Source organism: Mobula hypostoma, chromosome 28 (assembly GCF_963921235.1).
Source record: "Mobula hypostoma chromosome 28, sMobHyp1.1, whole genome shotgun sequence".
Classification (NCBI taxonomy): Eukaryota; Metazoa; Chordata; class Chondrichthyes; order Myliobatiformes; family Myliobatidae; genus Mobula; species Mobula hypostoma.
The window spans coordinates 4,960,705-4,984,599 of NC_086124.1; the positions used below are offsets into that span (position 1 = coordinate 4,960,705).

The following is a 23,895-nucleotide window of genomic DNA, read 5'->3' on the forward strand; positions in this document are numbered from 1 at the left end:
TTTTGGGTCTGCAACTGAAACTCCAACCGGCTCACTGCACTCCCCGTCTCAGGACAGCCACTATCGGTCATATTCACCAGGTTCCCTGCTGAATTCGCCTAACCATTGCCAACTTCTCCGGCTTGCACTTTGAAACCCGGTGCAGCCAGAACGGCAGCGCTCCTGACGTCTGCACACAGGCGTTCAACAAGTGCAAAGCGCGCTGACCGGTTTCCCCAGCACCGGCTGCTCTGCAGGAGCGGGGGACGGAAACGGATTGACAGATAAACTTTTCAATCGCCTCGCCTACTGTTCAAAACCAGACACCTTGCTCTGCAGAACAATCCTTACTTAAATTCACAGTGACGAGATGAATACAAAGCTTCCTGCGGAGGGAGGGTCACTAGTATTAACCAGTCGGAGACCTCTGCGTGTGAGAGGGTGTGCGTTTGTACAAATGCAACAGGCGATGTGCCTTGCACCTGTGAACGGAGCATACCTTCCAGCCTGCTGAGCTGTTGCTGTCGCCTTTATCTTTGAAATAGGGGATATGGAGAACCATCCACTCGTAAATCTGTGACAGCGTCAGCCTCTTGTCAGGAGAGCTCTCGATGGCTTTGGTGATCAGGTCGGCGTATGACAGATTGCCCCACGCATTTCTCCGGGACGATTTCTTTCGGTGGTGACTGATCTCACTGACGCCCAGCACCGACTGGATCGCCGGCACAGCCCTCGCGTCTGTCTTGATGCCGGTAACTGCCGCCGCCGCCGCCGTTGCTGCCTCGTTACTCGGGGCGTTTTCCTCTGCTTTGCCCTCGGCCCCTGGGAAGTCTGGTCGAGGGAGCGGCCAGGTGCACGATCTGGGCCGGCTCTGAGGCTCGAAATCCGGGTCGATGTCAACCTGAGGCGCTGCGGCTTCTTCCATGACGGTAGCCAGCAGCGGGAGGGAGAAAATCTGACAACAAATCAAATTACAACAGATGTCACGGTGGAGGATTAAAATATTAAAAGGAGGGGAAACCCCCCCGAGAGGTGGGAGGGGTTAAAGCTGGGGGGGGTGTGGGCTATAACTCAGTAGAGGGCTGCCATAGCACACGCAGCGCTGCCTCTGTCCCAGCCACCGCTTCTTGCGCCTCCGCTCCGCCGCAACTGCGCCTTGTTGTCCACCGGCGCGTCGCTTCCATGTGTACCCGCTGCGCGCTGAGAAAAGGTTACATCGCGGCCAGCCACCGCCTCATTGGTCGCCCACTGTCACAGCATTCCATCGAGGCGTGGCCCGGCTGGCAGCCGCCGCCACGGGTGCCGCCCATCTCCCTCCGCCATTGGCCGCAGCGGTGCCCGCCCCTGAATACATTAGCGGGGAAATCCCCTTCGCTGACGTCAGCCGGCTCAGCTGTGCTGACAGAAAGGCGCGGAGCGGCTTCGACCCCGGGCGCTGGGGCAAGGCGCCATGAATTTCCATATTGTTCGAAAATAAAAAGAACCAGAAGTTCCTGGAAGCACTGAGCAAGGTCAGACCGCATCTGAAAGCAGCATAAAAAAGGCAACAACATCTGTGGGAAGAGGAGCACTTAACCTTTTCAGAATGATACAGAAGAGGTGACAAGGTGAGCGTCGGTCCTGTACCAATTGGGTCTGGGAAATTAACAGAACACAAAGGCATGGCAGATAAACTAAAAAGGTATTTCTGCTTCAGCCCTCTATGTTTCGAAGCAAAATCTGTGAAATTCGCTGTAAATCTGTGTAACTGAAAGGGAAGGAGCAACGCAGGCGCTCCGGGCCCTGGCGTTAAGCCTGAGTGGGTGGTGAAATTTTCCAAAATTTCCTAGATGTCATGGGGGTTCCGGAAGACTGTCTGCCTGCACTTTCTCCGGACCGTAACACTTTATTCTGCGTTCTGTTATTGTTTGATATTTGTACCGTTCAATGTGCTGTTGCAATGAATCGATCTGCATGGGCGATATTGCAAGTCGAGTACCTCGATCCGTTGGAATTTGATTTAGTACCGAGAAACAGTGAAAAGCGTGTCTTGCAAGTTTCCCCAGGAAAGATGGAAATAAGGTTGAAAGAGTACATGAAAAAATTACAAGGAGTCTGAAAAACCTGAGTTACAAGGCAAGATTGAATAGGTTAGGACTTTATTCCTCGTGGAAGATTGAGGAGGGGGTAGATTTGATAGAAGTATACAAAATTATGAGGGGTATAGAGAGGGTAAATGCAAGCAGGCTTTTTCCACTTAACTTCGATGGGATTACAACCAGGGGTCATGGGTTAAGGGTGAAAGGTGAAAAGTTTGAGGGGAACACGAGGGGAAACTGCTTCATTCAGAGGGTGGTGAGAGTGTGGGACGAGCTGCCGGCGGAAGTGGTGCATGCAAGCTCGATTTCAACGTTTAAAAGAGGTTTGGATAGGTACATGGATGGGAGGCGTATGGAGGGCTGTGGTCTGGGTGCAGGTCGATGGGAGTAGGCAGTTTAAATGGTTCGGTATGGGCTGGATGGGCCGAACGGCCTGCTTCTGCGCTGTACTTCTCTGTAACTCACTGACTTACTTATGGCCGACTCCTATCTTGCATACTGTTCATACAGATTACCTCGTTATACGGTGCTTTGAGGTAGAACAAGGTTTTTTTTTAAAAGTAACATTTCAGAATAAAGTGTAACAGCTACAGAGAAAGTACAGTGTAGGGACACGATAAAAAGCAAGACCAGAATGGCGTAGATGTAACATAACGACGCACAACCAAATACATGCGGCAGTACCAAACCAATTCATCAATTTAATTCCTTTAATTAAGAGGACAGGCATATGGTGTGGGAAACAGTACAATTTTTTGACTTCGGTGGTTTTTATTTAAAGAAACATACTAGCTAAACAAAAGAGGTTCTGTAGATTCTGGAAATCCAGAGCAACACTCACATGGTGCTGGAGGAACTCAGCAGGTCAGGCAACATCGATGGAGACAGTGGACGTTTTGGGGCCGAGACCCTTCTTCGGGACTGGGAAGGAAGTCGCCGGAATAAAAAGGTGGGGGGGGGAGGGGGCGGAGGGGAAGGAGGATCGATAGAAGGTGAAGCCGGGTGGGCGGGTGCTGCGAAGGGGAGGAAGTGAGAAGCTGGGAGGTGATAAGTGGAAAGGGTAAAAGGCTGGACAAGAAGGAATCTGATGGGAGAGGAGGGTGGGAGAAAGAGGAGGAGGAGCTCAAGAGGGTAGAGATGGCTAGGTGAGGAGAAGAGAAGAGGTAATAGGGGAGCCAGAGTGGGGAAAATCACCAGAAGTTAGAGAAATCATGTTAATGTTACCATGTTAGAGGCCATCCAGATGGAATATGAGATGTTGCTCCGCAGCCTGAGAGTGACCTCATCAGGGCAGATGTTTCCATACACCAGCCCATCTCCACCTCACACTCCAATATTTTTCTGTTGCTACAGCAGACTCATTTAGCTGGGTGGCCTAATTCTGCTCCTATGTCTTGTATTTTGGATGGCAGGGTGGAGATACGTCTCTACCAAAGGAGGTGTAAGGTGCTCCTTTCCTCCGCTAGCCTGCAGGTCACCCTTGGGCAAGGTGTAGCACCTGCTTAGCCCCCGATCATGTGAAGCCATGGGAGCAGGTGGTGGATGGTCGTATGAGCAGCTGGTGCACATCACAAGTCCTGGTTATGCGATCACTGGCGCCAGGCAGATAATCTCTGAAGGGTATTGATAATGACTGGGGTCACCTGTCTTGTAAAGACACTGCCCAGAAGAAGACACCTCTTCTGGAGAAAAATTTGCCAAGAACGATCATGGTCATGGATAGACTATGTGATCATCCACGTCATACCACACAGCTCATAATGACGTTGATGTCTTGTGTGAGGACTCTGAGATGTAGAGAGATCTGGCTGCCCAAAAGAACGAGGTGCAACTGGTCAGTCTATGGGTACAGTGAGAATCTGGAAAACATGATGGGATGTTATTGCTTTTGGTGAGAGGAATTGACCAGTGAAGAAGGGAGGCATACTTCAGTGAAGCCTTAATCCCTCAGTCCACCTTGTTATAACCCTTGCACTTCATTTGTCGAGCTGCACTGTACTCTCTCTGTAACCCTCTATTCCATCATGGGCACCAGGCTTCCCAGCGTCAAGGACGTCTTCAAAAGGCAATGCCTTAAAAAAGGGAGCATCCATCATTAAGGACCCCCATCACCCAGGACATGCCCTCTTCTCATTGCTACCGCCAAGGAGGAGTCATAGAGTTATAGAAAAGTACCTCGCAGAAACAGGCCCTTCAGCCCATCTAGTCCATGCCAAACCACTTCAACTGCCTACTCCCATCAACCTGCACCGGGACCATAGCTCTCCATACCCCTACCATCCACGTACCTATCCAGACTTCTCTTAAACATCGAAGTCAAGCTTGCATGCACAACTTGGCAAACCCACATCTAGTCATCCTGCCAGAAGATCGTTCCACATTCTCACCACCCTCTGAGTGACAAAGTTTCCCCTCATGCTCCCCTTCAACTGTTCACCTTTCACCCTTAACCCATGACCTCTTGTCGTCCCACCTAACCTCAGTGGAAAAAGCCTGCTTGCATTTGCCCTATCTATACCCCTCATAATTTTGTATACCTCTATCAAATCTCCCCACCATCTTCTACATTCCAAGGATTAAAGTCCTAACCTATTCAATCTTTCCTTATAACTCAGGTCCTCCAGACCGGGCAAAATCCTTGTGAATTTTCTCTGTACTCTTTCAATCTTGTTTACATCCTTCCTTTGGGTAGGTGACCAAAACTGCACACAATACCCCAAATTAGGCCTCGCCAGTGGTACATTGGTACAAGGAGTTACAGGAGCCTGAAGGCCCACATTCAGTGTTTTCGGAACAGATTCTTCCTCTCCGCCATCAGCTTCCCGAATGGACAATGAGCCAATCCATGAGCATTACCTCAATTCTTTTTCTTTTTATCTTGCTCTCTTTTTGCACTACTTATTTGCTTTATAAAATATATATTTATTAAAACTTATACTATATTTTATCTATTGCAAAGTACTGCCGCTACAAAACAATAAATTTCACAACATATGCTAGTGATATTAAACCTGATTCTGATGTTCTGCACTCAGTTGTAATCTTATACTATCTGGATGTACTTATGTATGCAATAATCTGCCTGCAGGACATGCAAAAAAAAATGCTTTTCACTGTATCTTGGTACATGTGACAATAACAAACCAACAATTTTTTTCGAGAGCGTTGCTTCCTCAGAAATTTTCAATACTTGAAGCTGAACGCAAAGATAATGTGTTTTGGTAATTCCCCCCCCCTTCACCATTCCCCATCTCCTTTTCCCTCCCTCACCTTATCTCCTTGCCTGCCCATCGCCTCCCTCTGGTGCGCCTCCCCCTTTTCTTTCTTCCATGGTCTTCTGTCCTCTCCTATTAGATTCCCCCTTCTCCAGCCCCGTATCTCATTCACCAATTAACTCCCCAGCTCTTTACTTCACCCCTCCCCTCCCGCTGACACCTATCACCTTGCGTTTGTCTCTCCCCTCACCCCACCTTTCAAACCTACTCCTCAGCTTTTTCTCTCCAGTCCAGTCAAAGGGTCTTGAGTCGAAACATTGACTGTACTATTTTCCATAGATGCTGTCTGGCTTGCTGAGTTCCTCCAGCATTTTGTGTGTATTGCTTGGATTTCCAGCCTCTACATATTTTCTCTTGTTTATAATGTCAGGCTACTTTTCTCATGCAGGAATTTGGAGAAATAAGAAACTAACTTTTATTGCATATGATGGGTTTAATTGCATAACTGTACTGATACTTTACAATAGTTCAACTAAGCTAAAAAGATTTTCATTTGTACTCAGTATCTGAAGCTTCTTACTTGCATGTCCAACAATAATCAGCCAGCATTGATGGATTCCAGTTGCCCTGATACCGTTTCTCTATGACTGCAATGTCCTGGTGAAACCTTTCACCATGCTCATGACTGACAGAGCCAAGATTTGTAGGGAAGTCTAAATGCGAATGCAAAAAACAAATCTTCAGCACTTCATGGTTTCTGTGTGTTTGAAGCATGTTGTCAATCAGGTGCGTATAGTTTGACGCTTTGTAGTTGCCAAGAAAATTTTTAACAACATCCTTGAATGCCTTCCATGTGATTTTCTCCAGTCCCACTAGAAGTTCTTTGAGTTGCCTATCATTGATGACCTGTTTGATTTCTGGACCAACAAAAATGCTTTCCTTAATCTTGGCATCAGTTATTCTGGGGAGCATCTGTCTCAGATATCGAAATCCTTCATGGAAATTTATAGCCTTTCTAAAACCTGTCCTGCCAAGCAGGCTCCACCCTGCCTAAAGCATGCCCAGGCATGTCTGGACAAGATAGAAATCTTTTCAGCTTACATTGTGTGCAACATTTTAATTGACTTGAATTATGAATTGAAGTAACAAATATAGGCAATTTCTAACTAGTTGTGCGTGATAAGGGAATTTCATGGTGATTTTCATGATCAGCAGCCCCAAATCCATAAGATACCCAACAGCCAAACCCATTCAGCAAGCAAAATTTTTGTTGTCCAGTATTGCCAATTAGCTACATTGCTGAGGCCATATCTAGCATACTATGTACAATACTGATCTCCATACTTAAGGATATTAATGTACTGGATGTAACTGAGTAGTGTACTCGACTGGTACCTGAAGAGCTGGGTTACCTTATACAGAAAGGCAAGACAAACCAGTTTTGGAATCCACTGGAATGAAGAAGAGTATGAGGAGACCTGATTTGATTGACTTGACTTCCCATTCCCATTCCAATATGTCGGTCCCTGGCCTCTTCAACAGGCATGATGAGGCGTTCTCTCAGGCTGGAGGATTAACACCTCATATTCTGAATAGGCAGCCTCTTACCCGATGATCTCAACATCGATTTCTCTAAATTCAATAATTTCTCTTCCCCGACTTTCTCTCGTTTTCCATTCTCCATTTTGGTTCCCCTCTCATCACTTCTCTTCTCCTCACCCGACCACCATTAGTTCCTTTTGGTGCCCCTCCTCACTCCGCTTTCTCTCCTGGTCCAGTCTTCTCTTCTATCAGGTTCATTCTTCTTCAGCCCTTTACATCTTTCACCTGTCACCTCCCAGCACCCACTTCATCCCCCCCTCCCCCACCCATCCACCTTTCCTCTCACCTGGTCTCACCTATCACCTGCCACCTTCCCTCATCTTCTTATTCTGTCTTCTTACTTACTCACTGCCCATTACGCCACTGGCGTTTAGGGCAGCAATGAAGGTCCTCCATCTCTGGTGGTGTTCAGGGCTTCCATCGTCATGTCAGAAGCTTCCTCTCAGTTTTCACCACTGTCAGTCAATGCAAGTCCCGGGTGGAGACTCAGGAATACTGTCACACTCAGATATAGAAAGATACTTCATTGTTGTTTCCGTAACAGTCTTGTTTTACCAGTCAGGGTTGTTAGCCCTGAGTTGAACCCCCGAACTGGAAGACCAGTGGACCACTCATAGTCTGGCCTCTACCCTTTGGTAAGGGTGACCCTACCAAGAGCCAAAGCATAAAGCCCTGATTCCAGCCAATGTAGCCCACCGGGTCATTGAGGCATGCAGGTCTCAAACCCAACGACAAGGTTGTGGTCCTCTTGGAGGACTCTGCTTTCTTTGCAATTACACTTACATGCTGAGTCCTTTGAAACGATAATACCAAGGAATTTTAAAGTGCTGACCCTCTCCACCTTTGATACTCCAACAAGGACTGGCTCATATAATTCTTGTTTCCTCCTCCAGAATTCAATTGTGTTTCTTGCATTTACTGTAAATGCCCACAAGTAATTGAATCTCGGGATTGTATATGATGACATATATGTACTTTGATAATAAATTTATTTTGAAATTTGGACTTTGGGGATAACAGGTAACATGGCATTGTAGTTCCAATCAAAGCAACCATGATACAATTAAATTATAGATCAGGATTGAGGGGCCAAGTGGCCTACTCCTGTCCATAAACACTAGAAAATCTGCAAACAATGGAACATACACAAAATGATGGAGGATCTCAGCAGGTCAGGCAGCATCTGTGGAAATGAATAAACAGTCAACAGTTTGGGACGAGGCCCTTCTTCAGGACTGTAAAGGAAGGAGGAAGAAGCCAGAATAAAAAGATAGGGGGAGGAAAAGAGTACAAGTTAGAAGGTGGTAGGTGAGGCCAAGTGGTTGGGGGAGAGCGGATGAAGTAAGAAACTGGCAAGTAATAGGTGGAAAACGAAAAGGGCTGGAGAAGAAAGAATCTGATAGGCGAGGAGACTGGACTATGGGAGAAGGGATGGAGGAGGGGCACCAGGGGGAGGTGATAGGCTGGTGAGGAGAAGAGCTCAGAATCCAGAGTGGAGAACTGAAGAAGAGGGAAGTAGGAAGGGGAGAAATTACTGGAAGCTGGAGCAATCAATGTCATGCCATCACATTGGAGGCTACCTGGGCTGAAGGTGGGGTGTTGCTCCTCTAGCCTGAGAGTGGCCTTCTGTTTATGTATAACTTGATAAAGAGACAGTTGAGATAAGTTCAAAGAAAAATTTGAAGTACTTATATATCACCTGTGTCCATACATCTACTGATGCTTCTGGACACATCTTCAGTGATGTTCCTGGAATCATCGGGTGTTTCGGGTCTTTCAACATCATACAACCTCCTCCAGGTGACCCAGCCGGGGCTGATCAGACCCCAGCTTGTGTCCAGATGACTAGCTACTTATGACCCCATGGCTACCCTCTTTTGAGCCACAGCCATCTTGAGGCCCTCTCTGCCGCATCGGTGGTACTGCGGATGGCTCTCCTCTTCCTCTCTCCCTTGATGCCCAAAATGCTGAAGGCTCTAACTAAGGAACGGGCTGCGAATTCCCTACAACCAACCTCCACTGGGAAACACCTCGCTCTCCATCCAGCCTGCTGACAGTTGCTGACCAGTCCTGCATACTTGGAGAGCTTCCTTTCAAAGGCCTCTTCCAAGCGATCTTCCCAGGGGACCGTCAGCTCCAGCAGCACCACTTGCTTAGTAGACTCAGACACTAGGACAATGTCTGGTCACAGGGTGGTGGCTGCGATACGGTTGGGGAACTTCAGCTGCCGTTCGAGGTCCACCAACAGCTGCCAGTCCCTCGCAGAGGTCAGGGTGCCTGCAGATGTTCTTTTGGCAGGTGTCGGCTGCTCCCCAGCTCTGACAAAGGCAATGGTCTGCTTGGAGGGTCAAATACCACCCTGAGATTCATTTCCCTGCAGGCATTCACAGTAGAATAAGGAAATACAATAGAATTAATGAAAATTTGGACACAAAAACTGTTAAACTACCTCTGCAAAAGAAAACAAGCTGTTTCAAATACAAAAAAAAATTGTTTAAATTATTTATTATTATGAAAGTTTAATGTTGCAGAGAGGAGGGGTACGGGGAGATAAATGATCTCAGTGAGAGATTGTGAGAACATAGAGGAGTGTGGAACATGGGAGAGAGGGAAGGAGAAGGGACACCGGAGGAGGTGATGGGTAGGTGGAGCATCTCCTATTCTGTCTGTGTGGCCTCCAACCCGATGGCATGATCAATTATTTCTCTCATTTCTGGTCATTTCCCTCCCCTCCCCATTATCTCTTTTTCAATTCCCCTTCTGGCTTCCTTCTTAGCTCTTCTCTTCTTCTCACCTGCCCATCACCTCTCTCTGGAGTTCCACCTGCCTCCCTTTCTCCCATGGTCCACTGGCTTCTCCTATCAGATTCCCTCTTCTTGTGCCCTTTGCCTTTTTCCACCGTTTCTTCCCCACCCATCCACCTTCCCCCTCGCGCAGTTCACCTGTCGCCTTCTAGCTTGTACTCCTTCGCCTCTCCCCAATTTCCTATTCTGTCTTCTTCCCTTTTCAGTCTGAATGGAAGGTCTCAGCCCAAAATGTCAACTCTTTATTCCTTTCCATAGATGTTGCCTGACCTCCAGAGTCCACCTATTCCCTCCCAGCGTCTCACTTTATCCCCTCCCCAACCCTCCCACCTTCCCTCTCACCTGGTGTCACCTGTCATCTACCAGCTTGTGCCCTTCCTCTTCCTTCTACCTTCTCCCCCATTCCTATTCGCTCCTGATGAAGGGTCTCGACATGAAGCATCGACTCTTTATCTCTCTCCATAGAGACTGACTGACCTGCTGAGTTCTTCGAGCATAGTGTGTGCATTGCTGTGATGGGTACCTTTATTAAACAGAGCGTGATTGACATCTGCAACACACTGTTAAAGGTGCTGACAGGATGAGATGCAATCATAACTTTTAAGAGGCGTTTAGATAGACACTTAAATAGATAAGACATAGAGGGATGCGGTCCTAACGTGGGCAAATGAGAATATATTCATGGTTTTCTTCGGTAACGCAGGCATTACGGCGGTGCTCTGTCAACACATGTATCTTTCCTCAGCGACTTTCTGTAGCACCCATCCCTAGAGTGCGGGATAGGCGGCCACCAAATTCAAAGGGTGTTGTGATAAACATGGGGGAAAACGACTAGGCCGCAAGTATGTTTTGTAACTTCAAAACATTAAAACTAATTCAAAGGAAGTCATGGGAGTCAGAAATGTGAGTCTAACTTCAAGTTTACTTTAAGTGAGGAGCGCACGTACCACATGTTGGCGAGATAACGTATGCAATTCACGTAATTATACATCAGAATTAGGTTTAGTATCACCGGCATATATCGTGAGATTTGTTGGCTTTGTGGTAGCATTACAAGGCAATACATAATAACAGGAAAAAACTGTGAATTACAGTACATGTCTGTACATATTAAATAAGTAGTGCAAAAACAGAAATAAAAAAGTAGTGAGGTAGTGTTCATGGGTTCAATGTCCCATTCAGAAATCAGATGGCAGAGGGGAAGAAGCTGTTCCTGAATCGCTGAGTGTGTACCTTCAGGCTCCTGTACCTCCTTCCTGATGGTAGTAATGAGAAGAGGGGTCTTCAGGCTGCTGTACCTCCTCCCTGATGGTAGCAATGAGAAGAGGGGTCTTCAGGCTGCTGTACCTCCTCCCTGATGGTAGCAATGAGAAGAGGGGTCTTCAGGCTGCTGTACCTCCTCCCTGATGGTAGTAATGAGAAGAGGGGTCTTCAGGCTGCTGTACCTCCTCCCTGATGGTAGCAATGAGAAGAGGGGTCTTCAGGCTGCTGTACCTCCTCCCTGATGGTAGCAATGAGAAGAGGGTATGTCCTGAGTGATGGGGGTCCTTAGTGATGGACGCCACCTTTTTCAAGCATCGCTCCTTGAAGATGTCCTGGATACTACGGAAGCTAGTGCCCATGATGGAGCTGACTGAGTTTACACTCTGCAGCTTATTTTCGATCCTGTGCAGTAGTGACCCCCCCCCCGCATCCCCGCCACCACCAGACGATGATGCAGTCAGTTAGAATGCTCTCCGTAGTACATCTGTTGAAACTTGCAAGTGTTTTAGTTGACAGACCAAAGCTCCTCCAACTCCTAATGAAATAGAGCCACTGTTCTGCCTTCTTTGTAGCTGCATTAATGTGTTGGGCCCAGCATAGATCCTCAGAGATATTGAACAATCAGGAACTTAAAATTGTTCACTCTTTTCACTTCTGTTCACTCTATGGGGACTGGCATGTGTTCCTTCAAATTACCCCTTCTGAAGTTCTTTGGTCTTACTAATATTAGTATATAACGCATAATGAATTACTTCAATGAAGAATGCTTAATCAAAGGCTCATTGTCAAAGCATTTATCCATATACAACTCTGAAATTTGTCTTCTCCAGATAGCCGCAAACCAAAGAAAGAACATGAAAGTCGTTCAGAAAGAAACATCAACCCTGCCCCTCTGCACAAAAAATGTCATCCCAATCATCAACCCCCCCAAATCACCCCTCCTGCCACACAAAATGGAGCAAGGATATCGACCCCCCCACCACACAAATGCTGTAACTAACAGAACACAACAGAACACCAACCCCCAAACGCCCTTCCCTCAGATAACCAAACATTAAAGGAACAGGTAATAAAAAACACAGAATATAAAAACCATAAGTCTGAAAAAGTCCACAGTCCATAAACGCAACAGTCCAATTCATAAGCACAGAACCACGATACCATCTTATAATATCATCATTCACCGAAAGCGAGGGACACCACACGAAGCAGAGAGGCCTACCCACCTGTCACAGTGAGCCACACAGCAATAGGCTGCTCACAGACTCCTCTGGCAGTGAACAAAAGAAAAGCAGTCAGCACTGAACTCTTGCTCACTGTATAACTATATATAACTCTGTGTGTGTATATATATATATGTGTATAACATTAAATTGGCCATGTGGCCAAGTGGTTAAGGCATTGGACTAGCGACCTGAAGGTCATGAGTTCAAGCCCCAGCCGAGGGAACGTGTTGCGTCCTTGAGCAAGGCACTTAATCACACATTGCTCTGCGACGACACTGGTGCCAAGCTGTATGGGTCCTAATGCCCTTCCCTTGGACAACATTGGTGTCATGGAAAGGGGAGACTTGCAGCATGGGCAACTGCCGGTCTTCCATACAACCTTGCCCAGGCCTGCGCCCTGGAGAGTGAAGACTTTCCAGGCGCAGATCCATGGTCTCGCAAGACTAACGGGTGCCTTTTACTATAACATTAAATACACAACAAGTTTACTTCATGTGTCACTGGTAGTGGAAGGGGCCTGGGAGTCAAAGGTCAACAGATCAGATCAATGATCTGGTTATTGCAGAGAGGTGGGGGAAGAGAACAATAAGAAACATCTGGGTGGGGAATGGTTGACTTTGACACGGGGCGTCAAGTGGAGAATGGGGCAAAGGTCACAATAAAACTGGCTCAAGGATAAGGTTTTTGGTGAAAGTGCAGCTCCCCCCCCCACCCCCATACATTTCCCTCTGCCCCTGATAACCTGGAAACTCTTTGTTTAGGATGTCTTTAATTAACAGCGGGAGGAGAAGATGGCGACGCTCCGCGCGTGCGCAGCCCTCCAGTGAAAAATGATATCGTATTTGTTAAATAGGGGCCGTGGACAATTCTGATTTGATGGAGAATGGACGTGAAAGCACAGAGGAACATCTGGAGAAATTTCTGAATCGCCCGTTCGCTGCTGTCGTTACTGTGTGGTCGGGAATCTTTTGGAGGGTAGGCCTCAAAATCCCCGGCCTCGCCTGCTTTTGGTGACTGAGAAGGAGGTCGAATCGTTCGGACAGAGATGGCGGTCAGTACTAGGTGTCGGAGAGCTGATCAGAGCTCAAAGTTTTCAGATGACTCAGAGTCGGATTGTGGTCGGGCATGGTAGGGAGAGTTTTTCTTCCTTCTCCCGTCTGCGTGAGATGTGGGACATTTGAGAGACTTTGAACTTTATTGTGCTCATGGACTTCTTCATCAAGTTATGGTATTGTTGCACTGTTGTAACTATATGTTATAATTATGTGGTTTTGTCAGCTTTTTCAGTCTTGGTCTGTCCTGTGTTTTGTGATATCACACCAGAGGAAATAATGTATCATTTCTTAATGCATGCGTTATTAAATGAAAATAAAAGAGGGCTACGTGTCCACATAATCATATCATATCATAATAGTGAAGCAGGGTTACCACAGGGTGTACACAACTCAGCATTTCACAGGAGCCAGTCTCCCCTCCAGGGACTCTGTGTACACTTCCTGCTGCCTCAGTAAAGCAGCCAGCATCATCAAAGACCCCCGCCCAGCCCAGACATTCTTTCTTCTCTCCCCACATACCCCACAGCCATTCCCATTGAGCAGAAGATACAAAACCCTGTGTACGGCCCAGCATATACAAAGAAAGCATGGCAGCGCCTCTACTTCCTTAGAAGTTTGTGATGTTTCGGCATGACACCTGAAACTTTGACAGACTTCTGAGAAGTGTGGTGGAGGGTGTATTGACTGGCTGCAGCACAGCCTGGAATGGAAACACCAATGGCCTTGAACGGAAAATCCAACAAGAAGTAGTGGCCATAGCCCAGTCCATCAAGGTAAAAGCCCTCCCCACCATTGAGCACATCTACATGAAACGCTGTCGCAGGAAAGCAGCATCCATCATTAGAGATCCCCGCCACCCAGGGCATCCTCTTTTCTGACTGCTGTCATCAGGAAGAAGATACAGAGAACTCAGGACTTGTACCACCAGATTCAGGAACAATTTAGATTATGAGAACACTCAGTCCTCTTCTATTGTCATTTAGAAATGCATAGAGTACATGCATTAAGAAATGATACAATGTTTCTCCAGAGTGATATCACAGAAAACAGGACAAACTAAAGACTAACACTGACAGAACCACATAATTATAACATATAGTTACAGCAGTGCAAAGTAGTACCATAATTTGATGAAGAACAAACCATGGGCACGATAAAAAAAAGTCTCAAAGTCCCCGAGTTACTAACCCTCAACCACCAGGCTCTTGAACCAAAGGGGATAACTTCACTCAACTTCACCTGCCCCATCACTAAAATGTTCCCACAGCCTATAGACTCACTTTCAAGGACTCTTCTTCTCATGTTCTTGATATTTATTATTTATTTATTTATTATTATTGTTTCTTCTTTTTGTATTTGCACAGTTTGTTATCTTCTGCACTCTGGTTGAACGCCCAAGTTGGACGATCTTTCATTGATTCTGTTATAGCTATTATTCTAAAGATTTGTTGAATACACCCACAAGAAAATGAATCTCAGGGTTGTATATGGTGACATATATGCACTTTAGTAATAAATTTACGTTGAACTTTACTTTGAATCAGACTCTAGGAGATCTTCTACCTGCCTGCTGTAAGATAACTGAATGAACCCCTTGTATGTTAAGATGGACTCTGATCTCACAAACCACCTCATTATGATCTTGCATCCTATTGTCTATGTGCACTGCACTCTCTCTTGTAACTGTAACACTTCATTCTGCATTCTGTTATTGTTTCATTTTTCCTTTACGCTATCTTGATGTACTGATGTGATTAAATTATCAATATCTGTAGCATGCAAAACAAAGATTCCATTGTACAATATCACTGGACAACAAAGATTTTGCTTCCTGAATACTGCTGGGTGTATCTTATGGATTTTTTTTGCTGCTGATCATGAAAATCACTATGAAATTTCCCTATCAAGCACCATTTTCTAATATTGCCTATATTTTTATTTCAATTCATAATTCAAGTCAGAATAACAGTTTCCAAGATTAAGGAAGGCACTGTTGCTCCACAAATCAAACAAGTCATCCATAACAGGCAATTCGAGGAATTTCTCTTGGCAACTACAGAGCACCAAACTACATGCAGCTGGTTGACAACATGCTTCAAGTGTACAAAACCATGAAGTGTATCATGTCACTAAAGATTAATTTTCTGCCTTCCCATTTAGACTTCTTCCCTGCAAATCTTGGCGCTGTCAGTGACGAGCACGGTGAAAGGTTTCACCAGGACATTGCGATCATGGAGAAACGGTATCAGGGCAACTGGAATCCATCAATGCTGGCTGATTATTGTTGGACACTTAAGCGAGAAGCCTCAGACACTGAGTTCAAATGAAAATCTTTAACAGAATATTTTTACCTCAGTTGACCTATTGCAAAGCATCAGCACTGTTATGCAATTAAACACATTATATTCAATAAAAGTTAATTTCTCGTTTCTCCAAATTCCAAGGTGATACAAGTAGTCTGAAATTATATTTGTGTTCAACTTCAAGCGATCTATTTTAAACCATATATATATGACTGAGGAAGCAACATTTTTGAAATAAATTGTTGTCCAGTGTAGTAAACCAATTTACCGGTTTCCTTATTCAGATGAAGCGACATTGTCCTGAAACATTGGTTGTTTCTCTCTCCATGGATGCTGCCTGACCTGTTGAGTTTTTAGTTCAGGGATCCGAAGCACTGTGAATGGTTGCTTTGGCGTGGATGGCCCTAGCCATCTGTTGTTTGAGCACAAGTGAATCCATGAATGAAAGAGGCATCAGGTCTCTGTACACCGTCGTATGGTAGCTTAGCGCAGGGGTCCCCAACCTTTTCTGTACCGCGGACCGGTTTAATATTGACAATATTCTTGCGGACCGGCCGACTTGGGGGGGGGGGGCTGGTGTTCAAGTAGGGTTAAGCTCACCTCAACATGTCTTTTATAGTTAGGGTTGCCAACTTTCTCACTCCCAAACAAGGGACACTTTACCCCAGGAAAGACTACCGTGACCATGAAGCCTTGCGCGGGCACCTGTGTGCGCATGCGTGACTGAGCATGTGATGTGCGCATGCGCATACGTGCCGATTTTTTCCCCCCACAAATCGTTTTTGCCTTTATCTTCCCAACTATACTGTACATACATTATTTCTACTTTATAGAGGCTGTGTACTTACCATATCATTCCTGCTTTTACTATATGTTAATGTTATTTACTTTCGGTTTTATGTGTTATTTGGTATGATTTGTTAGGTTATTTTTAGGGTCTGGGAACGCTCAAAAATTTTTCCCATATAAATTAATGGTAATTGCTTCTTCGCTTCACGCCATTTCGGCATGAAAGGTTTTCATAGGAACGCTCTACCTTAGCGGGGGAAATACGGGACAAACCAATTTAGCCCAATATACGGGATGTCCCAGCAAATACGGGACAGTTGGCAACCCTATGTTCAAGTTCAACAGTGCGTGAAAGGGAATGAGGAAAAGGTGCAGCTGACTCGTATCACTTCCGTGTGGCCCGGTAGCACGTGCTTTGCAGCCCGGTGGTTGGGGACCACTGGCTTAGCGGTTAGAGCAATCATTTTACAGTGCCTGCAATCAGCGATCAGGGATCGATTCCCGCCAGTCTGTAAGAAATTTGTATGTTCTCTCCATGACTATGTGGGTTTCCTCCTGTGCTCCAGTTTCCTCCCACAGTCCAAAGACGTATTGTTAGGGTTAGTGAGTTGTGGGTATTCTATTTTGGAACCACAAGCCGGAATCGGGCTGCAAGTATCCTCGCTCAGTTGATTTCAAAGGACCTCTGTTATCAAAGTATGTATGCACTATTCAACCTTGAGATTCTTCTTCTCCACGGACAACCAGAAAACAAAGAAAAAAATCATGGAACCCCTTCAAAGAAAAACATCAACTGCCCTCCCCCCACCAATCACATGCAAAAAGCAAATAATGCAAACTGCAACAAGAACATCAACCACCCCCACACACACAAAACTAAATAAATCATGCAAACGGCAACAAAAATGTCAAAAACCCCCCCACACACACACAAAAAAAACAAATCATGCAAACGGCAACAAGAATATCAAATCTCCCCACACGAAAGTAAACAAATCATGCAAACAGCAACAAGAATATCAAACCTCCCCCCCCACGCGCAAAAAAAACAAATGATGTAAATGGTAACAAAAGCATCAACCCCCCCATGCAAAAAAAACTAATTGTGCCAACAGCAACAAGAGCGTCAACCCACCCCCCCACATGCAAAAAAATCGCACAAACAGCAAGAAAGAATGAGTGAAAACACAAAATCGAAAGAGTCCATATTCATTTTGGCTCAGTGTTCATTTTCTGCAGACCGTCCTAATTGAAAGTCACTCAAAATAGTAAAATAGCAACAGAAAAAGAAGCAAACAGGAACTACAGCCCAATCCACAAACCACAGACCTAGAACTTTGGTATTATCCTCCTACAGGATCGAGGGAGAGAGAGAGACCATTCACATGCAGGGGCCTTCCCTTGGGAGCAGCTAGCAAGAGGGAGAGTGAGACTGTCGCACACAGACCATTTCCTCTGGCAGCAGCATGTGAGAGGCTGGTAGATGGTGCTGAACACTTGGTCGTCTTCCGTACTCACCTCAATGTTTTCAATCTTCCTTGACACTTTAATCAGTGAGAAATGGAGTCACTCATGGGCTTGTGCCCCATCTCTAAGCTCTTGCCTTTGAGGCCACTCACCTCCCAGAACCCTCTTGGAGGCAGCAAAGCACCAGATTGCTCAATTGGCCCGAATATTTAACCCAAACAACGCATTTCACTGCGTAGCATGATGTTTTGACATGCTCATGTCAAATAAAGCCCAGCTAACCTCTCTCTGCAGGGATCGATATCTCCTGAACTACCGTATCAGATGTGGGGGAAGGCTCAAAGGAAAAGTGGGAACTTCCCGATCCACAAAATAAATCCCCTCTTGAACAACACACTTCCACTTACTTTCATTTGTGTAGTGAAGACGAGAATTGTGCATTGGAATTTCCTGGCCCGTGTTTCTGTTGCTGGGGTATTCCCAAGCAAGGGTAAGTCAAGGATGGTCACGAGTAAGTCAAATGGGGGATTCCGGAGCAGTTTAGCGTGGTTAGGATGTAGAATTTCACTCCACATGGGTCAGTTGCAGACCAGGTAGAATAAGGGGTCGGGGGTCTCGTATGACACAGTAGCGCAATGGTTAGATAGCCAGCAACCGCCGGTCAGGGTTCAGTTACCGCCATCGCCGTAAGAAGTTTGCACACTCTCCCCGTGCCTGTGTGGGTTTCCTCTCACTTTCCAAAGACATACAGGCTAGAATTAGCAAGAAGTGTGCATGCTAAGTTGGCGCTGGAAGCATGGCGACACTCGTGGGCTACCCTCAGCAAGTCCTCAGACTGTGTTAGTCGCTGTTACAAAAGTTGCGTTTCACTGCACCTTCTGATGAGCTCGTGACAAATAAAACCTTCAGGTCTTTAGCGCTCAAATAAATGTGCAAATCCACTGAGGCTTGCGGAATCAGAATCAAGCTTAATATCACGGACGTACATCGTGAAATTTGTTGTCTTTGCAGCAGCAGTACAATGCAATACATAATAATGGAAACTTCAGATTACAATTAGAAGTATATATATATGAAATTTAAAAAGAAGTGCAAAAAGAGAGGAAAAAGTAGTGAGGTAGTGCGCATGGGTTCAATGTCCATTTAGGAATCTGATGGCGTCGAGGAAGAAGCTGTTCCTGTAATGTTGAGTGTGTGTCTTCAGGCTCCTGTACCTCCTCCCTGATGGTAGCAATGAGAAGAGGGCATGTCCTGGGTGATGGGGGTCCTTAATGATGGATGCTGCCTTTTTGAGGCATCACCTTTTGAAAGTGCCCCCGAAGGAACTGGCTGAGTTTACAATTTTCTGCAGCTTTTTCCGATCCTGTGCGGTGGCCCCTCCGTACCAGACGGTGATGCAGTCAGACAGAATGCTCTCCATGGTACATCTGTAGAAAATTGTGAGTGTCTTTGGCGACACACCAAACCTCCTCAAACTCTGAGTGAAATATAGCCTTCTTTGTAATCGCATCAATATATTTGGCCCAGGGTAGATCTTCAGAGATGTTGACAGTCAGGAACTTGAAGCCACTCATCCTTTCCACTGCTGATTCCTCAAGAGGACCTCAACATGGTCCCTCAACCTCCCATTCCTATAGTCCACAATCCATTCCTAGCTCCCGCTGATATTGAGTGCAAGGTTGTTGCTGTGATACCACTCAACTAGCTCCCCCGGTTCCACAGGTAATATGTTGGCGGCAGCTGTTGAGCGATTTCTTCAAGCAAGCCTGGTTGAAACCTCCCGCAATGATAGGGAAAGCATCAGGGAGGTTTCAGGAAAGTTTCGTGCCTGCTGATTACATTCCTCAGCTCCTCCAGTGCTTGCCTGAAGTTGGTCTGAGGTGGAATGCACACCATGACCAAAGTGATAGCAGAAAACTCCCTCTGCAGATAAATTGGATGATGTTTGACCACTGGATGTTCCAGGTCCGGTGTGTGGGGCTGGGACGGGACCACCATCTTTATGCACTACAATGAGTTAAGCACAAGGCATACACCACCTCCTCTGGCTTTAAAAGGCTGAGTGAGGTGTCCTGCTTGGCGGAGAATGAGAGGTCAGAGGAGAATGGCCAGACTGGTTCAAACTGACAGGAAGGCGACAGTAACACAAATAACCGCGTGCTACAACAGTGGCGTGCAGAAGAGCATCTCTGAACGCACAGCATGTTGAACCTTGAAGAGGATGGGCTACAGCAGCAGAAGACCATGAACATAGACTCAGTAGCCGCTTTATTATGTACCTCCCTTACCTAATAAAGTGGCCACTGAGTGTATTAATAACCTCTGCCATCAATAAGAAAGCCATAATCTAATCTCGGTTTCTGTACGTATTTTGATCATATACCAACAATGCAAATCTAGATAAAATAAATAAGATGATGGATGACCTATTCATTATTGGATTGGTGCTTGTGTGAGATCGTATATCGATGCAGTTTCTAAGAAGGCACGACAGCAGCTATATTTCATGAGGAGTTTGAAGAGATTTGGTCTCTCACCAACGGCGCTTGCTAGTCACAGCTCAATTGCCATCTATAAATTTGCTGAAGGCACAACGATTGTTGGCAGAATTTCAGATGGCATTGAGGAGGCGTACAGGAGCAAGATGGATCAGCTGGATCAGCTGGTTGAGTGGTGTTGTGGCAACAACCTGGCAGTCAATGTCGGTAAAACCAAAAACCGATTGTGGACTTCAGAAAGGGTAGGACAAGGAAACACATTCCAATCCTCACAGAGGGATCAGAAGTGAGCAATTTCAAGTTCCTGGGTGTCCACAGTTCTGAGGATCAATCCTGGGCCCAACATATCAATGCAGCTACCAAGAAGGCACAACAGAAACTATATTCATTGGGAGTTTGAGGAGATTTCATATGTCACAAAAGACACACATTTTTTTTATAGATGTACCAGGGAGAGCCTTTTAACTGGCTGCATCACTGTCTAGTATGGGTGGTGGGGGCTACTACACAGGATTGAAATATGCTATAGAAAGCTGTAAACTCCACCATGGGCACTAGCCTCCATAGTATCCAGCATATCTTCAAGGAGTGATGCCTCAAAAAGGCAGTGTTCATTGTTAAGGACCCCATCACTCATGTCATGCCCTCTTCTCATTGCTACCATCAGGGAGGAGGTACAGAAGCCTGAAGACACACACTCATCGATTCAGGAACAGCTTCTTCCCCTCTGACATCCGATTTCTGAATGAACATTGAACCCATGAACACTACCTCACAACTTTCTTTTTCTCTTTTTGCACTGTTTATTTAATTTAACTTTTTAAATACATATATACTTACTGTAACTCACAGTTTTTATCATTATCTATTGCAATATAATAACAACAAATTTCATGACATATGCTGATGAAATTAAACCTGATTCTGATTGCTATGCACTAATTAGATGATGTGTTTCCTAATTTGAGAAAATGATTGCAGGCTAAAAATAGTTCATTGGCAGACAAGTGCAGTGGGATATCGTGAAGTCCAATAAGAAAAGTTAAATTACTAGCTTGAATTTCCAAGATCCGTTATCTTTTAATGAACAATACAGACAGTCCACAGGTTAAAGTCCAAGTCATTCAAAGCTCATAGTTCATAGTCAATTTTATTATCAAAGTACATATATGTCACCATGAGATTCATTTTCCTGCGGGCATACTCAGCAAATCTGTAGAATAGTAACTATAGCAGGGTCAATGAAAGATCAACCAGAGTGCAGAAGACTACAAACTGTGTAGATGCAAATATAAATAAATAGCAATAAATAATTAGAATGAGGTAATGATATAAAGGATGATTACAGTGAGGTCATTAGCTGTGGGAATATTGCAATGAAGGGCAAGTGAGTGTAGTTGTCCCCTTTTGTCTAAGAGCCTGATAGTTGAGGGTGAGTCCTAAAGCGCCTGTACCTTCTACCTGATGACAGCAGCAAGAAAAGAGTACGGCCTGGGTGCTGGCAATTTCTGATGAAGGATGCTGCTTTGCTACGAGTGTGTTTCATGTAGATGTCCTCAGTGGTTGTGATCCACTACCTTGTGAAGGACTTTCCATTCAAGGGCAGTGGTGTTTCCATACCAGGCCGTGATGCAGCCAGTCAATTTACTCTCCACTACGCATTTATAGATGTTTGTTAAGAAGTCATACACAAGAAAAGCATAAATTGTACACAATTTCTACAAGAATAAAAACACAATTAAAACAAAAAAGACATTTTACTACCAAGAAATCTGAGTGCTCCACAGTATTGCTTAATGAAGTGGTGATTCGTGTTCTGCAGTTTTTAAGCATTCTTTTCCCGAGAGCTGTCCCTAAGTTCATCATCATCATTATGTGTCATGTCATATGACTTCATTATGTGTCGTGTCGTATGACATCATCATTATGTGTCGTGTCATATGACATGGGCAATCATGGTCTTTCCATGATCATGATTGTACTTGGTAAATTTTTCTACAGAAGTGGTTTGCCATTGCCGCCTTCTGGGCAGTGTCTTTACAAGACGGGTGACCCCAGCCATTATCAATACTCTTCAGAGATTGTCTGCCTGCTGTCAGTGGTCGCATAACCAGGACTTGTGATGTGTGCCAACTGCTCCCATGGATTCACATGACCCTGGTCGAGGGGCTAAGCAGGTGCTACACCTTGCCCAAGGGTGACCTGCAGGCTGGCGGAGGAAAGAAGTACCTTGTACCTCCTTTGGTAGAGAGGTATTTCCACCCCGTCACCCTCACTCCATTAATTAGATACCCAAATTTTATTGGTCTATGTACATTCCTATAATTCAGTCAACAGTCACTCTAAAATCATTCATAACTGAAATAATGGAATATACATTATTTTCGGTTGTTAATTAATAAATAACATTAAGCATTTTTTTAATTATTATCACCATCTTGAAAAATACTTTAAAATGGATCAACGAGTTACATGAAATCAGATTTCTGTAAATTGGATCCTGTAACCTGGGGATCTCCTACCCTTCTATTTAAAAGTTATGGAGACATAACAGTCCAAAAGGAAGGTGTTGTGTGGAGGCTTGGCTTATTTGGCTGGTCGAAAGCCGCTTCCGTCGTGTTGATTGTGATTGGTCAGTTTAAAAACTGCAGCCACTCTTCCCACTGCATGGCACGGCCCTTAGTGTCCAGTTTCAGGCACCTCGGGGTAAAGAGTAGCTCGAGCAAAAGGTTCACTCTCAGGGGTTCAATAATTCCCTTTAATGTCAGAGAATCTATACAATAATACAACTTGAAATTCTTACTCTCCGCAGACATCCTCAAAACAGAAGGAAAACCCCGAAGAGTGAATGACAGGAAAACGTTGAAACCGCAAAGTTCCCTGCTCCCCTTTCCATGAACAAACAGCAGCAAAGCATCAACCCTCCCTCTACTTATTCCAGCAGGAGGCTTCAGCATTCCCACTGCCCACTGTGCAAAGCCCCCAGAGAGAAACCATGGTCTGTAGTACATCAAAAGCTACTATTCACCCCAACAGTTCGACATCCCTCAGGTTCGCCCTCTCTCACTCACAAGGGAGAGAGAGATATCACTCCTTCCACAGTGAGAGGGGAGGTAAGCAGTCGCTGTTTCGATGTTACAGTCTGTAGTGCCGCTTTTATTTCGAGTTCCTCCGACTCGAGATTCAGCATCAAACTCTCACTCGCCAACGTGAGAAAGAGAGAGAGAGATCACCTGAGGGTAGAGGCCTATGACAGCCACACTCGCTGACTCGATGCTCCGGCTCTACGTGACGCTTCGGTTTGCAACACCGGCAAGAAATCAGGTTCATAGGGCCGCACTAGGCCGGGTGCCGGAGATCATTGAAAACGCGGCCGATCGGCGAGCTGTCGGGAAAGTTCGCTCCGCAAACACTTTTAGCTAAGTGTCTGTTTGTTGAATATTTACTTCTGTAGTTTATGTAACTTAGGGGAACTTAAATGTTTGTTCGAATTTTTCTTACTGTTTGTAAATAAATGATTAATATACTTACTCACAGTCAGTGTTTTCTATCTCACTCGCCAAACCCACGAACTTGCTTCAGCGTTACAGAAGGTATCTTATGGAACCCATTTTAA

The 23,895-nt window shown here is 45.4% G+C and overlaps 1 protein-coding gene and 2 long non-coding RNA genes across 3 annotated transcripts in view; 2 read left to right on the plus strand and 1 right to left on the minus strand.

Annotated features, from left to right (window-relative positions):
• LOC134339022 (forkhead box protein O3-like) overlaps window positions 1–1,151 on the minus strand; it is a 237,867-nt gene extending 236,716 nt beyond the window's left edge. The window contains exon 1 of the mRNA XM_063035275.1: window positions 479–1,151. Within this exon, the coding sequence (XP_062891345.1) occupies window positions 479–904 (426 nt within the window). The 5' untranslated portion in view covers window positions 905–1,151. The remainder of the gene's footprint in view (window positions 1–478) is intronic.
• LOC134339024 (uncharacterized) lies at window positions 599–23,463 on the plus strand. Its single transcript, XR_010016334.1, has 2 exons — window positions 599–731; window positions 23,092–23,463. It is a non-coding gene; the product is annotated as an uncharacterized LOC134339024 (long non-coding RNA).
• On the plus strand, window positions 1,343–15,723 carry LOC134339023 (uncharacterized). The gene is made up of 3 exons (XR_010016333.1): window positions 1,343–1,586; window positions 13,021–13,218; window positions 15,383–15,723. It is a non-coding gene; the product is annotated as an uncharacterized LOC134339023 (long non-coding RNA).
• Window positions 23,464–23,895: the final 432 nt, after the last annotated feature.